Source organism: Garra rufa, chromosome 15 (genome assembly GCF_049309525.1).
Source record: "Garra rufa chromosome 15, GarRuf1.0, whole genome shotgun sequence".
Taxonomy (NCBI): Eukaryota; Metazoa; Chordata; class Actinopteri; order Cypriniformes; family Cyprinidae; genus Garra; species Garra rufa.
The window spans coordinates 23,161,360-23,178,821 of record NC_133375.1 but is presented as its reverse complement, the minus strand read 5'-3'; the positions used below and the strand labels follow the sequence as shown (position 1 = coordinate 23,178,821).

At 34.0% G+C, this 17,462-nt stretch overlaps 1 protein-coding gene across 1 annotated transcript in view; it reads right to left on the bottom strand.

Annotated features, from left to right (window-relative positions):
- Window positions 1-302: 302 nt before the first annotated feature.
- Window positions 303-17,462, bottom strand: part of slc16a1b (solute carrier family 16 member 1b) — a 35,948-nt gene continuing 18,788 nt past the window's right edge. Inside the window, exons 2-5 of the mRNA XM_073818691.1 lie at window positions 16,751-17,046; window positions 8,274-8,417; window positions 6,935-7,729; window positions 303-5,025 (exon numbers count right to left, since the gene is read on the bottom strand). Coding sequence (XP_073674792.1) covers window positions 4,787-5,025; window positions 6,935-7,729; window positions 8,274-8,417; window positions 16,751-16,967 — 1,395 coding nt within the window. The 5' untranslated portion in view covers window positions 16,968-17,046 and the 3' untranslated portion in view covers window positions 303-4,786. The remainder of the gene's footprint in view (window positions 5,026-6,934; window positions 7,730-8,273; window positions 8,418-16,750; window positions 17,047-17,462) is intronic.

The window sequence follows — 17,462 nt, the reverse complement described above, 5'->3', positions numbered from 1 at the left end:
GAAAATTCAGCTTTGCATCACAGGAATAAATTCCATTTTAAAGTATATTAAAATAGAAAACCGCTATTTTAAATTGCAATAATTTTTCACAATGTTACTTTTTTCAGTATTTTTAATCAGATATATGAAAAATATATGACTTTAGTGAATATTTATACATTTATATCAGAGTAGGTTTTATAGTAAAAAAGTAATATCTAGTCTCTCAGCCTCATAACCTACCGGTGCATAGCATACAGCTTATGAATTAATATTTTATATCATTTATACACTTCACTCACAGTAATAAGACATTTTTTAAAAAAAAAAAGTTTATTGATTTGCTCATCCACACGAAAAACAAACAAACACAAAACATACAAAATCTCACACCTGATATTGTTTAAAATACCTAAAAATACAATTATTTTTCCTCTGCCCTGAATACCTTTTAAGGGCCAGACTCTAGCAACTTTCCTAAATTAATCATGAAATCGTGAGTTTGTATGGAATCTGTGCACAAACACACACACACAAATACTTCCTATCCCTGTCTCTCTTTTCACCTCAGTCAGTTGTCTTTATTACAGGAGACATTTTAAAAGCATGCTGGTTAGTGTTACTTCTGTTACATCGACCCATAATTAAAAGTGGGAATATGCATTTTCTCAGGGTGGTCCATTTTCTCAATACAGCAGTATTTTCCTTCACACAATTGCCAACAATAATAATAAGGAATCCACCCGCACACATAGTGGAGTGGAGTTCAGACAGCTCTGATCCTGTAAACAGAAGTGATACTGATACTGAAAATGAGTCGATAACACTGCACTGATTCTCTTTCTGCTTTTTGTCTCACAGCTGCTATTATTCAGCCAAGCTCTGAGATTACAACTGTGCCACACCAGAGAACTATATACAAGTGCACATCCCTCAGGACCCACACCGATACATTTCTACTCCGGAAAAAAAGGTAAAACAAACGGCCTTACACTGAATGCTGCGTGTGTGTAACTAAGTATGAATTTCACCTTAAAATGTACCAAATTAAAGTGCACTATACAGAAATGGCCATCTGCTGTGACTAGACAACGACGCTAACACATTTACTCATTTGCTGAAACAAAAGTTCCTCAAAAATACTAGGCAGTGCACCTGCATATTTCATACAACTGCTATTTGACTGCAGTGTCGCAATAAACAACAGCCACCAGCAGGTGGTGGTGTTTTCTCCCAATTTCAATGTTTTTACCTGAAATTGACTCACTCCAGAGAGCCAAATCTGTTACTGATATGTTTGAGATTTGCTAAATCTTGTTCTTTTTGCAGACCTGAGAGTTCCTCAGCGAATGTAATAAGCAGAAGGAATAAAATGGCTTGGACACTTCAAGAATATTCCTTCACTTATCTGAGTTTGTAAAAAGAACAAGCACCTTTGCTTTGAAAATAAACTAGAGTATGGCCTAACACTAGCAGAACTTGAAATGAAATCGTTTCTCACTCTAGCCAACACAAATTGTACTAGGAAAAGAAATTGATGCATCGTGAATCACAAAAAGATTCTGCTCGATTCTGAGATGTTCTGAATGCATCGATTCTGAGCTTAGTTTTGAACAGCAGATGGCACTGCATGCTTCAGAAAAAAACGTATTCTGCCTACTTCCTGTTCATTACACACACTTGAATCTAAAATAATCATTCAAAAAATTTTGATGCAAATTACAAGGGTCAGTGTTGCGAAGTGTGCGGTTTTCCCACAAATTTGGGCACCTTTTACACTGTTGCCACAGGTTGAAGTGACTAGTTTTCAGTAGCAATTGGGCGGGTTTTGTGAAAACCTGGCAACCCTGCACAAGGGTGTTCACAGTGAGCGGTCTTTACGTTAATCTCTTCCCATAACACCATTCTATACCAAGCTGTAATTACCTAGCTCCAAATTATTCATGAGCATTTGAATGTGCGGTTAAAAACTAGATTAGAGCGCCATCTGCTGTTAAAAACTAAGCTCAGAATCGATTCCAGAGAGAACCGCGATGCATTGATTTATGGTGACGGCTCTAAATTGTACCGTGTTTGTTGCTGGCTCAGTTTAAAATGAAGCACCTTAACACTAACATTGCCGCGGGTTGTTTTTTCATGTCTGTGAGTTTAAGCGACCCCAAAAATGTAATATTTAGCCCGTGGAATGTGAATTTTACTAGGGCAGTACCACCTAAAAAATGTGTATTCTACCCCCGAATTGCAACTGGGCAAGTTTTGGACTAGTTTTCAATAGTAATTGGGTGGGTTTTGTTGTGAAAACCTGGCAACCCTGACAAGGGTGTTTACAGCGAGCTGTATCAAAGACTATAGAATACCCCAAGACGTGTCACTCGTATAGTTTTGAATGGGAAAAAATGCAACGTTCATTATGGCCACGAAGCCCCGCCTTCTTAATGAAAGAGCCAATCGTTGATTAGTAAAGTCAGTGCGTTACTGCAGCTGCCGTTAGAAGTCCCGGTTTCTATAGAAACAATCGGTGCTCTAAGACGTTCGCTCAGTACTGCGCATGCGCACTGGCTCATTTAGCCTGAAAAATAAGCGTTTTTTAACGCTATTGGAGCACAAGGAATCAAATTTATGAGGCAGTTCTTGTTGGATTTCTTTGGAGATTTAAAATATGAAATTTAATCCTAAGCTTGGTGAACAGTTTTGGAGAATTTGACGTTTCCCCATTCAAACAGATAGGAGCTGCACTTGCCTGCCCGAGTAGCGTTTCAAAGATGGCCGCCGAGTGACATGACTTGCCTTAAAGGGACTTTGGCTGTAATTACATTAATCTCATGTCATAACACCATTCTAAACCAAGGTGTAATTACATGACTCTGAGTGTACAAATGCTCTTTTTTGTGAGCATCTGAGTGTGTGGTTAAAAACTAGATTAGAGCACCATAGTTAAAAACTAAGTTCAGAATCGATTCCAGAGAGAATCGCGATGCATTGATTTATGGTGACAGCCCTAAATTTGACCATGTTTGTTGCTGGCTCAGTTTGAACTAACACTAACACTGTTGCCACAGGTTGTTTTTTTCATGGCCGCATGTTGAAACGACCCTTAAAACGTGATATTTAGCCCCGGAATGCGAATTTTACAAGGGCAACCCCACCAAAAACATGTATTTTACCCCCGGAATGCAGTTTTTACCGGAGGACTCCCTTCGAATTGCAACTGGGCAAGTTTTGGGCTAGTGTTCAGTAGCAATTGGGCAGATTTTGTTATGAAAACCTGACAACCCTCACAAGAGGTGTTCACAATGAGCAGTGTTTAGATTGATTTTGTGTCATAACACCATTCTTAACCAAGGTGTTTGACATGACTCTGAACACACAAGCGCTCTTCTTCATGAGCATTTGAGTGTGCGGTTAAAAACTAGATTAGAGCGCCATCTGCTGGTAAAAGCTCAGAATCGATTCCAAAGAGAGTCGAGATGCATCAATTTATGGTGACAGCTCTAAAGTGCACCGCGTTTGTTGCTGGATCAGTTTGAAATGAAGCACTCTACTCTCCCATAATATGACACAAAAATGCAAATTAATCAAATTTGAAATTACTACACATGCTCTCGACGTTGCAAAAAGCTCTGTAAAAAAGTGTCAGGAGTTAGTATTGTTACACGTATGGCTGTTAAATCCAAATACCTGTATGTAGACGGAAAGGCACCTAATCAAGGCACAGGATCTGTTGGCAACCGTAAAACAGTTTCTAGACATTTAAAAACAACGTGGTCACAAAGGCAAGTGAACGCACACTTTGTAAAAATCCCCTATTTGAACATACCCTAGTGTGAAACAATCCTCTTCACTAAATGCCAAATGAAAAGTAAAGCTGAAGCACACCTCTAAGCAGACTTTTCATGTGAAGAAGTGAGAATTCAGACGAAAACTAAACATTAGCTGCAGTTTCTAAAAACGGTAACCACAGAAATCTTCATAGTTACAGTACTAGTAGAGTGAAATCATAAGATCACCAGAGCAGGAAGCAGCCTGTCAAAAATTACATTAAACGGCACAACCGTGAAGTCTTCTGCCATGCAAAGGCGAAACGCATTTTGGCCCATTTCACAAATTCAAGATCTATGATCTGTCCTGTGATGGACAAGATTTACTAAATCTTCAGAGCACAAAATCAATCCAAAAACTTTATCAGACTCGACATAATTTGCATTTGTGTTTCGCCTTTATATGGCAGCCTAGCAAAGCCTTGCACTATTTTCTACCAGCCAATCAGAACAGGGAAGACTACAAACACATACTAAAACAAATCTTCACGCTCACGCTCCACTTAAGAAAAATGTGTATCCTATGTATAATAATGACCTTTAGTCCAAAAACACTATTTCTAAGATGGAAGAGTGAAAAGTCATGTCTTGAACTGATAAACTCTGTGTGCAAAGGTCACACATCAAAATTCTCTCATAAAAAGTTTCCAATGTGCATTTTGTGGCTTCATTTGAAGGTGTATAAACTGTGCTATTACGGAGTCAAAAACTAGGAATGCTTTCGTAATGCTTATAATTGTGACGTTCAGGTACAAAGACGCTCCAATATGAATGCTGGGAGAGTGACAGTGACATCTGAGGTGTGTGGAATTGCATAAGAGAATTTCTTGCCATTGTAGTCGTTTGTGCTGTTTTAAACATTGGCTGAATCGTAATGCATTAGCGGGGAAATTATTTGTGTGTCATTTTGGACGGTCAAAACCGGAAGACATGGATTGTTGGCGTGTGAGCGCGTAATATTGTGTCCTTTTCCACTTGGCGACGTCAGCTCATGCATCAAATGCGTCTCCATCTGCCTCCTTGGCCTTCTCGTTCAGGGCATTGTCTATGTTCGTCTCTTCGTCCTTCTCTTGTTGTCTTGCTCTTCTCTCCTCTGCTTTCTTTTCTTTGTCCACTAGCCGGTAGTTGATTCCCATTCCCACGAACAAGAATATGCTGGCAATCACCAGGACGATTCCACAGGCCTGATATGTGTATTTGTAATCGCCGTAATCATCATTAAGTTTTCCTGCAAGAGAAGAAAGAAAGAAAAAAAAAAAAACGGGTTTGTCAGTATCTTTTACACACTGACTGGAACAGGATATAACATGACATTCAGTGATTATTGTAATTACAGTTGAAAAGTCCAGTCCCAATCTCAAATTGGCTGAGCCAATGTTGCCATGACAAACTGGTCAGGAAACAGCCACATTTAGAAGACTTAGAAATGGCTCAGTGCCTCAAGTATTTGATTTTAATTAAAAAAAATTGTTACATCAAATTTTTTTATATTTATAAAATTCTACATAATTTTTAACATTACATTTTATGTTTATATTTTTGATTAAATATTTTTTCTACAATATTACAGTTAATTCAAATATTTCTTATATTTATAAAATTCTACATAATTTTCAACATTAAATTTTATATTTATATTTTGACATTCATTTCAGTAACATTAATTTATATTAAAATTACTTCAAATGTTTGTTTATTTATTATTAAGTATTTTATATCATTTTTAAAAATATATTTTATACATTTATATTTTTGATAAAATAATTTGTTACATTTAGTCAATATTTTGACATCTCAACAATTTTAGCAACATTAATAAAATAGCATTAATATTTTCAACATTACATATTATATATTTATATTTTGATTTTTTTACATTTAGTCAACATTTTGACATTCATTTCAGTAACATTAATAATAATAATTAATATTAAAATTATTTAAAAAAATGTATATATTTATTTTACAATTTTCTATATTTTGAAAAAAATATATATAATTATTTTTTTTTGATAAAGGCATTCTTTACATTTAGTCATTTAGTCAACACTATATGACATGTCATTTATTTTTTAGTAACATTAATAATTACAGTAATCTTAAATTGCTTTAAATCTTTTTATATTTATTAAGACAGTTTCCATAATTTTTAATAAAAAAAAACGATACATTTATATTTTTGATAAAGCATACTTTACATTTACTCAATATTTTGTCATGTCACATTCATTAGTTTTTGCATTCAAGCATTTTTCTCCAAACATTTAATCGTTTTGCATATTTAATTTTAATAATCATCACTTTTTTGTAATTTTAATATTTAATATTTTTATATTACTATTTTTGTAAAAACTATTTTCATTTGTTAATATTCATCATATTCATTCATTTTAGTAATAACGTTTTAGTTATAAGAACAAAATTAAACTAAATATTCAAGCTTTTTTAGATTACGTATCATTATTATTATTATTATAATATTTAACTTTATATATTAATGTTTGACAAATATATTTTAACAATAGACAATATATTGTCGTCATAACCATAAATTTCTGAAAAGCATTTTAATAGTTTAAGCATTTAACACATTATTATTATTAAGAAATATTTCATTACTTTTTAAACTACACGTTTTAATTGTATTATTAATTATTTAATTACTATTTTTATTATTAATTGTCATTTCTTTATTATTATTATTTGTATTAATATTTAATTGTATATGTTTTACATTTAACATTTTTGATAAAAACAAAAAACTAAATGTATCCTTAAAATGCTAAATGTTCAACTAAAATGTCACTACTAAAATAAATGCATTTATTCATCATAAATAATACAATTAAACATAATATTCAAGCACTTTATATATTCATTTAAAGGTGTATCAACATTTAATAAAAATAAATGTTAAAGGCCTGGTTTTCCCTGAAAAATACACATTGTCAATCCAAACCTGAATGACTTACTTTTCTCTGTGAAACAAAAAATGGTCAATGGTAACCAAACCATCAACCATCTTATTTCGAATTTCATGGAAGAAGGAGTCATACCGTTTTGGAATGACATGAGGGTGCATAAATTGCCATTTTTGCATGGACCTTTAAGCGAAAAGGGTTTAAACTCAGCCTTACCCAGTATTGGAGGCCCAAGCAGCACAGGCGCACACTCCACGATGGTGACCAAGCCGACCGCACTGGAGAACCTCTGAGCGCCAACCAGGTCCATGAGAGTCTCAAACAGCACAGAACTCAGCCAGCCGAACGCCACACCGAAAAACACAGCATAAATGGCAAAACCCACATAATCGATGGAGAGCGGTGCCAACAAATGGCAGACACCATTATACAGCACAGATACAGCGAAGAAATACTGGATACGTGGACGGACCCAGCGAGTGTTGGCCACCAGGCCCATGGACGGCCGAGCGATCATATCGGTAAAGGCCAGGATGGACAACAAGAATGCAGCCTTATCCTTGGAAATGTCTTTACTTTTTGCATAGTTACTGAGGAAAACAAGGGGTGCGAAGAGGCCGAAGAACATGATGACGTTTCCGAGCAGGTACAGCAAGAAGCCTCGATGAGTGAACAGGGTCAGATCTATAAAGCTGTTGACGGTCTGCATGCAGCTTTTTTTCTCTTGACGTTTGGGCTCGCCATCCTCTTTTGGACTGGCGGGTAGTGGTTTTGGTCCAATAGGCCGCATTAGCGACCCCGCAACGCAGCAGTTCAGCAAAGCTCCACCCAGAATGAGGAAACTGCCCCTCCACCCGAATTGATCGAACAGCCAGCTGTTCAAAGGGGCAAGGGTGGACAAGAACACTGGGCTGCCCGCCATCGCAATGCCATTAGCTATTGGCCGGCGCTTGTAGAAGTATTTGCCAATCATGGTCAATGCCGGATTCAGATTAAATGCCAAACCCAGACCTAAAACACAGAGAAGGAGAAAACAGATTAAAAAAAACTTTCATTATTTAAAAGGACAATTCACCCAAAAATTAAAATTTTGTCATTAATTACTCTTTTAGGCCTTTGTTCATCTTCGGAACACGAATTAAGATATTTTGGATGAAATCTGAGAGCTTTCTGACTCTGCATAGACAGCAATGTAACTGACACATTCAAGGCCCAGAAATGTAGTAAGGACAACTAGGAACTGTCAAATAAAGTTATTTTTGTTTTCTTTGCCCATAAAAAGTATTCTTGTAGCTTCATAACATTCCAGTTGAACCACTGATATCACATGAACTACTGGAATTATGTCTTTACTACCTTTCTCAGGATCAGAAATCTGTCGGATTTCATCAAAATTATCTTAATTTGTGTTCAGAACATGAACAAAGGTCTTACGGGTTTGGAACATGATATTTTAACAATATTTTCATTTTTGGGAGAAGTATCACTTTAATTGTACTGGGCTTGGTCTACAGGTCTCTAAATAGTTATGATCAGTGTTTTTCAGTGTACTTACCGCCTATAACTCCAACACAGAAGTAAAGACCCTCCACTGTGTTACAGAAGGATGCGAGGACTAAACCTGAGCCTGACAGACAGCCCCCAGCCATCATGATTGGCCGACTACCAAATTTATTCACCAGAATACTGCTGATTGGTCCTGTTGAGAGAAAACAGGTTGGTTAAATAAATAAATAAATAAATATTATTGTACATTGCAATGTTAATGTTGAATTGATGTTTTTGTTAGAAAGTAGCTAAAATAAAAAAAAATATTAAATAATAATAATAATAATAATAATAATAAAACTTCAAAATGGGTAAATATTTTGTAATTGTTTTTATGGAGGTTTACAAAACTAAAAAGTAAAAAACAAACCCTTTTGCTCAACTAAACTTAAATTTGCAACCGTGTTACCCACTGTGACTTTAAATTAAAATGTAGATTTAATTCATGTTTATCTAATGTTTAGAAAGCTGTAAAATAAGTTTTAAACTGGATTCATTTTTTAACTAAGAAATAAAAAAAGAATAAAGAAATAATATAATTATATTGTAATGTTGATGTTTAATGTTTTTGTTAGAAAATAGCTCAAATAAATCAAATATTAAATAATAAAAAAATCTATATGGGTAAAAATTTTGTAATTGTTGTATATCAGTTATATTTCATAATGCCTTTTTTTTGATTAAATGTAATAATTTTATTTAGTCATATTCATTTAAGTAACATTAATAATAACATTCATTTTAAAATGACTTGCAAAATATTTATTATAAAATGTTTTATCATTTTCACAATTATATTTTATATATTTATATTTATAAATACTCTTTACATTTGTGACCCTGGACCACAAAACCAGTCATAAGGGTACAACTTGAGAGAAAAAAAATAATAATACATTTTAAATGTAATTTAAAAAGTTGAGCTGTATACAGCTTTTTATCTTACGAAATAATAAAAAAATAAAAATAAAAAAAGCAAAACCACACATACGGATACACACAGAGACACACACACCTCACAAGGTTGCAAAAATTTTAAATCTCTTATCAGATAAATAGAATATAAAACATCTCATTATCTGTGTCCTCTTGAGGTTGACAAATCAACATTTTACCAACTATTTGTTTAAAACAAAAAACTCCCTTTCAGGCCTCATTTCGTACACTTATAATTTGCACTCATACAGTTCCACCACAAGATGGCATCACAGCATCAGTCATTCACACCACATGAACTGCAGGACGACACGAGACGAAGGAAACGGAGATATGCACAGGTTTGACAAGTGATCAACTGAGGTGGTGTGAAGAAGAAAATCTTAATCAGCAGAATGAGGTTGCCCTCCAGCAACCTGAACAGGAACTTGCTATTTCTGTGTGCATGTATGGCAGACCAATGTTCATTTCAGCTAACCAAGCTCAATTATGCAAATCAGCCAAAACGAGCAGCCTCATTTGACCTTTCTTTATTTGACTGAATTACTGGAAGTTCCCTCACAAACAAACAATTGCAAGCTACACTGATAGACTAATTAAATACTTATAAATAGTATGTATTCATTCCTGAGCAGTAGGTGTATTCAAAGACAAAAAGAAAGAGGCGGGTTTTCTTGGCAAATAAAAAAAAACTGCATGGTCAGTGCTCTGCTTCTCTTGTGAAAGGCCCCATTTAGAGCAGCGTCACCCTTGAAGAGGGTTGAATAACTTCAATGAGAGTTAAATAACTTCACTTATACAAGGCGAAACACCACAGCCTTTTAAGAGGTTTTTTGGCCAACATGATAACTAAGACTTTTAAATGATAAAAACAGAACAGACGCAGTGATGTTTGGCACGGGTCCTATATGAACCCAACCTACATTAGACAAATTCATCACAGTGGTACTGAGAGAATCTGAAGAGGAATCTAGCACAAACTCTATAGAAACATCACAGCATACATACAACCAAAGCTAACGCTAACATGTCAGGTAGCTCTGATGAATAGTGTCTTTCAGTGCAGAAAAATGTATAGACAAAAATCAGTTTCACAAAATTAAATATCTACAAACTTCATAAAACCTTAATCTATCATCAGGAGGCGGAACTCTCTCGTACGTTTCACGCAGCCAATCGGAGTTCAAAGCAATTTGTCCGTCCCCCAGTCACATTCCTCAAATTAATTTATTCTGACAGGCTTTGTGTAACAACAAACGGGCCATCCTTTCCAGCCAAAAGAGACAAAGACAGCAGTGATCCAAACACACACATGCACGGTTATATAAAGTGGTTTAGAGAGACGTGAGAGAGTCACAAGAGGATTGTACTTTTACGGAATTTAAAAGCAGCAGTGGGACTCCTGCTAACACTGGAGAAAAATCAAATGCTTTACAAGGCTGAAATCAGCTAGTGATATGGGCACAGATCACACTGAGATATCATATGGCATAACATCAAATCACTGCTGACATGAGCCAACAGAAGCAGATGAGAACACACATGTATTTTCAGAAGTGTCCAGATCATCTTGTTCAAGAATGACTCCGGACTTTGAATGAACGTAAAATGAAACGCAGGGGGCGTGTCCACTGTCTGTGCTGAAACCACGCCCACTTGCGGTAAAGCTGCCGCCTCTCTCAACTGTCAAATATAGCTACAACCTGAATGGATGACTGAGCTGTTTTGTATATTATCGCAACCAGGAAATATGCATTTACTTGAGGAATGCATAGCTAGCTAGCAAACTGTCGGCTGTAGTAACTAACACTAATGACAGTAACTCACTATTGAGCAGGTGAACCACTGATGCTAATGTGCTCTAGTTATTATAGTGTTAGGGGAGGGCCTATGCTCAGTGGCTTCAGGGTGTCATCCAGACATGATTTCAGGTCTGCCCAAAAATCCTGAACACAAAAATAGTGAACACAAAAAACTGTTTAACTGTCTAACTCCACAATTCAGAATTCTCCTCTGTTCACCAAGCCTGCATTTATTTGATCATTTATTAAAATACAGCAAAAGCAGTAATATTGTGAAATATTTTTACTATTTAAAATAACTGCTTTCTATTTGATTATATTTTAAAATGTAATTTATTCCTGTGATCAAAGCTAAAATTTCAGCATCATTACTCCAGTCTTCAGTGTCCCATGATCCTTCAGAAATCATTCTAATATGCTGATTTGCTGTTCAAGAAACATTTATTATTATTTTCAATATTTATTGCATTTTTTTTCCAAGATTTTTTGATGAATAGAAAGATCCAAAGATCAGCATTTCTCCGAAATAAAAAGCTTTTGTAATATTATACACTATACCATTCAAAGGCTTGGAAGCAGAATAATATTTTTGGGAAAGACAGTATATAAATGAATGCTTTTATTTAGCAAAGGTGCTTTAAATTGATCAAAAGACGAAGTCATGATAAAGACATTTATAATGTTACAAAATATTTCTATTTCAGATAAATGCTGTTCTTCCGAACTTTCTATTCATCAAAGAAACCTTCTAGAAAAATTCTACTCAGCTGTTTTCAACATAATAATATAATAAGTAAGTAAGTAATAATAAGAGTAGCAAATCAGAACATTAGAACGATTTCTGAAGGATTATGTGACTGGAGTAAAGATGCTAAAAATTCAACTTTAAAATCACAGGAATAAATTACATTTTAAAATAGTTAAAATAGTTAATTTTTTGCTGTACTTTGGACCAAATAAATGCAGGCTTGGTCAGCAGAAGAAAAAAAAAATGACTGGTAAATTTCAGTTCAAAAGGGATCAGCAGACAAAAAAAGTTTGGGAATCCCTGGTATTGACTTTCTCATTTTGCTGCGTACTAAAGTTCAAGTTTGGTGAACTTTCACCTGCAAATTCTAAAGCAACAAGGTGTTTGACCAATAGAGGGTCTAAAAGTCGAAAAACGTAATAAAATAATTTGACAGTTTTAAGTAAAAAACAAAAACAAAACAAAAAAAACAGCGTCAAGGCAGAATATTTTGAATGTTTAATTAATATTTTAATTTTTAATAAAAGGCAGACAATATACACTACTGTTTATACTGAGGTTAAAGTCTCTTGCTTACCAAGACTACATTTATTTAATCCAAAATAATGTGTAAACCGTAATATTATGAAATATAATTTAAAACTAAAATATATAAAAATATATAAATTATATTAATATATATATTTTTTTAATAATAAGTCATTTATTCTTGTGCTGGCAAAGCTGAATGTTCAGCAGAAATTACTCCAGTATTTAGTGTCACATGATCCTTCAGAAATCATTCTAATATTCTGATTTATCATCACTTTTGGAAACGGTTGTGCTGCTTAATATCCCTTTTTTTTTTAACCCGTGATACTTTTTTCAGGATTTCAGGAAAACCATACCCTGACGTTCATACAGTCAAACCAAAAATTATTCAGACACCAGATATATTTTTTTACTAGTGGGTGCAGGACACTATAGTTATAATTGATGTAAGTGAGGATTGCAAAATAAAGTAAACTGTGACATATTATATCCAAAAATTATTCATAGAGTGGAAACTGATAAAAAAAAAAAAAAAAATATTGGGACCAAAAATTTGATTTGACACTTTGACCTGACCATGTTTTGTTAAATACCTTTCTATCAAAGTTCATATCATCTATCATCTGACATGATCAAGATGAATTTGTGTCAGTTTAACTCTTGTCATATTTTCTAAACTGGAGCAAACTTTGATAATGTGAGAAATGTTGAAGGTGTCTGAATAAATTTTGGTTTGACTGTATTTGTTAGCATAGTTTGAAATAATTTTCCATATTTAATTTAGTGCCTCTTAGCAGAAAAAATAAGACAGAAAGAGAAAAAGATGAATTCATTCATTAGGTTACAGCACATGCTTATTTGACTAATATTTACATTTACTAAACTACTCTTTTCCGTTCCCAGACATGCACTTTTACGCCAACTGGTTCAAGAAAAAAAAAAGGAGCAGTTCTCGCTCTCTGCCTTTCTCAGGTTATAGGTGACTGGAGGAGCCTCTTTGTTTAGTTCAGTCTACGTGCAGAAGCACATGAGCATAATGAAAGCAGACACATGGAAACCACAGGCACACTCTACTCCAGGAAGTGACGCCAGTCTACACTGTCCTCACACAAACTCTTCTACGTGGTAGTTCAATACAAATATTACTCATACTAAAAGTTCATGTTTGTATCCTCCCTAGTGGCATAAAGTGACTCAGCAACTTCAAAATTCTTCCCAGCGGTCCCTTTTCACTGCCCATCAAATCTGGCTAGATATCTCAAGTTCCTTTTCCGTTGCCATGCTTTCCAAAAATGTAACTACAGAGAAGTAAAGAAGTGTGGTTTAATGGTCTGATCAGAAGAGCATTCTGCCTAATTACCTGCTAGAACTTCAGGTTAGAAAACCAGTTTAAACATGCTTCTACCTAACCAGATTACTTATATAAAAACTTGTAAAAAATTCCAAGCAAACAAACAGATGCGTAGCCTTGCAGTATTGCACAAGAGTAGCAAAAAGGATTTCAGAGTTTAATCACAGCTGTATTTTAGTTCTGAGCTTTTTTTAGTTATTGAGCTTTCATATAATGTATACATCTCAGCTTTGTAAAATTTAACCTTATGACTGGTTTTGTGGTCCAGGGTCACATATTACATGCATACATGCAATATTTAATGTGTTTAATGTAAAAAGTAAACAAAATTTCATGGCTGTCATGAATTAAATTTATTACTACAAAATACAGTGAACTTTTCATATCAGCAGATACTATTCCACACAAAATATCCCCATAAAAGTACCACTAGAAATATCTGATGTAAAAAAAAATTCTGAAGCAATATTTTCATCAGTGCTCTATTAGCTTTTACATCTTAAATCTGCATATTTGATTTATCTTTATAAGGCCTTTTTTTTTTACTTTTATGCATTACCTTTGAAATTTATTTTATGAATTTATCAATAAATTCTAAATGGCTGTTAGCAGTGAGATTACATAATTTACACTGCAAAATTAAAAGTGAGATTAATGTTTTAAACACATTTATTGATTTATAAATATATAAATTAGAAATGTTGGGTGTGGAGGCATACTTTTAAACACACTAAACTACCAGCAGGTGGCGGTAAGTCACTTCATGAGCGAGTTATTTCAACTGATTCGAGCAAAACGCTGAATCATAGCAAAACGTTGCTAGGAGAATGCTTCTGCTGCGATCCTTGTTTGGAAATATTTTCGTTGGTGAAACAGAACAAAACAGTGGAAATATTTTGTCTAATATGTACGTGACTACTTGACTAACTACTTGTTTATTGAGCTAAAATTAATGTAACATTTGTAATTGTGAGAATTTTCAGCAAAAAGCTCACTTGGTATATTACTGAACTATATCACTTTATAAATAAACTAACGTTACACATTTAAAATTTTTACCTCAGTGTGTTTCTTTAGAGTGCTGTTACATTCATTTGTTTTAAAGTATGTCACAAATAGACCAGAAATACACTATCCATCAATTTCGGTTTACGTTGAATGTATTAATATAGGAATCTTTCTTGCCTTTCGATGCTTCGCTAGTTGTTTTTGTCACTTCAGTTTTAATCAGCCGGTTTGTTCGGTCGGGCAAGTAAAAAAATAAATAAAATAAAAGTATCTCGAAGGCTGGCGGTCAACTAGCTCGACCTATATTTATTATTATTATTGATAACATTATATACAGAAAAAGGTAGTTCGACCTGTATTCTGCTACTGCGATTCTGTCTGAAGACGCAGTAACTTCCACAGAGGGAGAAAAAAAATCTACAGTTGTTAGCAACTGGCTTTGGCCAAGCCCTATATTCAGTTTTTTTCAAGCTAAGTATCGCTAAACTTGCACTTCCCCATAGCTAAAAAGTTAAATCCATTTTTACTTCTGCGGTACAATCCGAGAGAGACTCGCGCCAGACAGAAAGCTGATTGCCTATTGCATGTTGGTCTCATTTGTAGTTTAAATACAGCAAATTATATTTGGAATAGTGAAATAAAGAACTACAACACCACGGAAACAACAAAAAGAGAATTTAAATGAGCATTAGAGGTAGCGTTACATGGACATCGGAAAAATAAGACCTGTGTAAAATTATTTAAGACCTAGAACAGCGAATTTAAGACTTAAGGCCTAAAATTTTGATTTTTAAATTTTAGACTTTTTAAGACTTTTTAAGACCCCGCGGGATCCCTGATGTGATATCACATAAAAACTATGCTTTGGCCCCTTTTAATGTGGGAACTTGAACTGGATGATATTCAATTATGACAGGAAGAGAAATTTACTAGAAGAAAAAAAAAATTCTAACAAAATGTTTTTGGGACAAAAATACTTCAGTGAATATGCATTATCAAATAGACATTATTAAAGAGACTATTAAACATACTATATAAATAAAAATGATATTAAATATGTTAAATATTACCAACCCCAAATTTTAAACTTATTTTTCCCCTCTTTCTCCAAGCACTGATTATCAATAAAATAAAATATCCCAAAGGTGTATGAAAACATTTGAGTAATCTGCAAAATAAATAAATAAATAAATAAATTAAAATTAAATTAAAATATAAATTAAAATACTCAAGCAAAGTATGAACCAGGATGAACAGAAGTGATAGTAAACGAAAAATATTATATATAAAAAAATATACAAATTAATATTACAAACCCCAACCAAACTTATTTTTTCCTCTTTCTCCAAACACTGGACAGCAGTGACAGTAGTAAACATAAAAAATATTATATAAAAATATATTAAATAATATTGAACCCAAACCCCAAATTTAAACTTATTTTTTTCCAGTATAATAAAATATCCCATACAGGTGTATGATATTATATGTATGGGTAATTTGCAAAAAACAAACAAAAAAAGTTATATAAATAAAATAACAAAAAATAAATGAAAAATAAATAAAAGTAAATAAAACATCAAATGAAATACATTTAAATTCTCCAAATTTCTCCAAACACTGATTATCAGTATAATAAAATATCCCATAACGCTGTATAACAACATATTTATGGATAATCTGCGCAAATTTTTTTTAAATTAAAATAAATATATAAATAAATAAAAGGTACGTTAAAAAAATAAATATAAAAATAAATAAATAAAATTAAAAGTTTAAATTGTCAAGCAGTGGAAGTACCAGGATGGACAGAAGTGACAGCAGTAAATGAAAAAAAAAAATATAAAAATATATAATATAATATAATATTACCATCCCTTTCGCCAAACACTGATTATCAATATACTAAAATAGGTATATACTAATATACTAAATTATGTGTATGATAACATACTTATGGGTAATTTGCAAAAAAAAAAAAAAAAAAAATATCAATAAATAAAACATTTTATAAAAAATAAATACAATAAAATATAAAATGAAATTAAGTAAATTTGAATTCTCAAGGAGAGCAAGTACCAGGATGGATAGTAGTTAACGTAACTAACCTCCTGCATACATGACAGCCAGCATGATTGATGATATCCATGACACTTGGCTGCTGGTGGCGTTGAAGATCACCTCAATCTCCTTGAAGAACACCGTGATGGACTTGGGGAAGGCATAGGAAAAGCCAATGCTGATAAAGGCCCCTACCACCACTGCCCAGCCCCAGCCGCCCTCTGGAGGAGTGTAGCCCACCGGCCCTCCTGTCGCTGGCGGCATCTTTGCACGCACACGCTGATGACAAAGTTGATGTCAAAGAAGAGGAGGATCAGCTGAGCTTGAAGCGCACTGGATCAGTCTGTGAGGAGAAAAAGAGAAGGATTTACAGGAGAAGGCACACACTGAAAGAGATGATTCACACAGTAGTCCTCAAACCTGTGAACTGTGTCAGATACCAGTCCACACTGGATGAGATCCAATTCAGGGAAAGTTATCCACGCGGACAAGGCATGTGAATGAACAAAGCATGAACACAGACACTGTGTATTTTGACATCAGCTCAGTTAAAGAGTAACTCAACTACAAGCTGTTTACACAAACATACAAGACCTGGACCCATTAAATGTCCAAGTAGGCTCAAATGCCTACACACACACACACACACACACACACACACACACACACTCTCTCCAGTGAACAGAGTCCCTCAGGCCTCAGAGCACAGAAAACATTCATTTGAGCGTGAAAGTCATGTTCTCAGGCTGGTATGTGTGC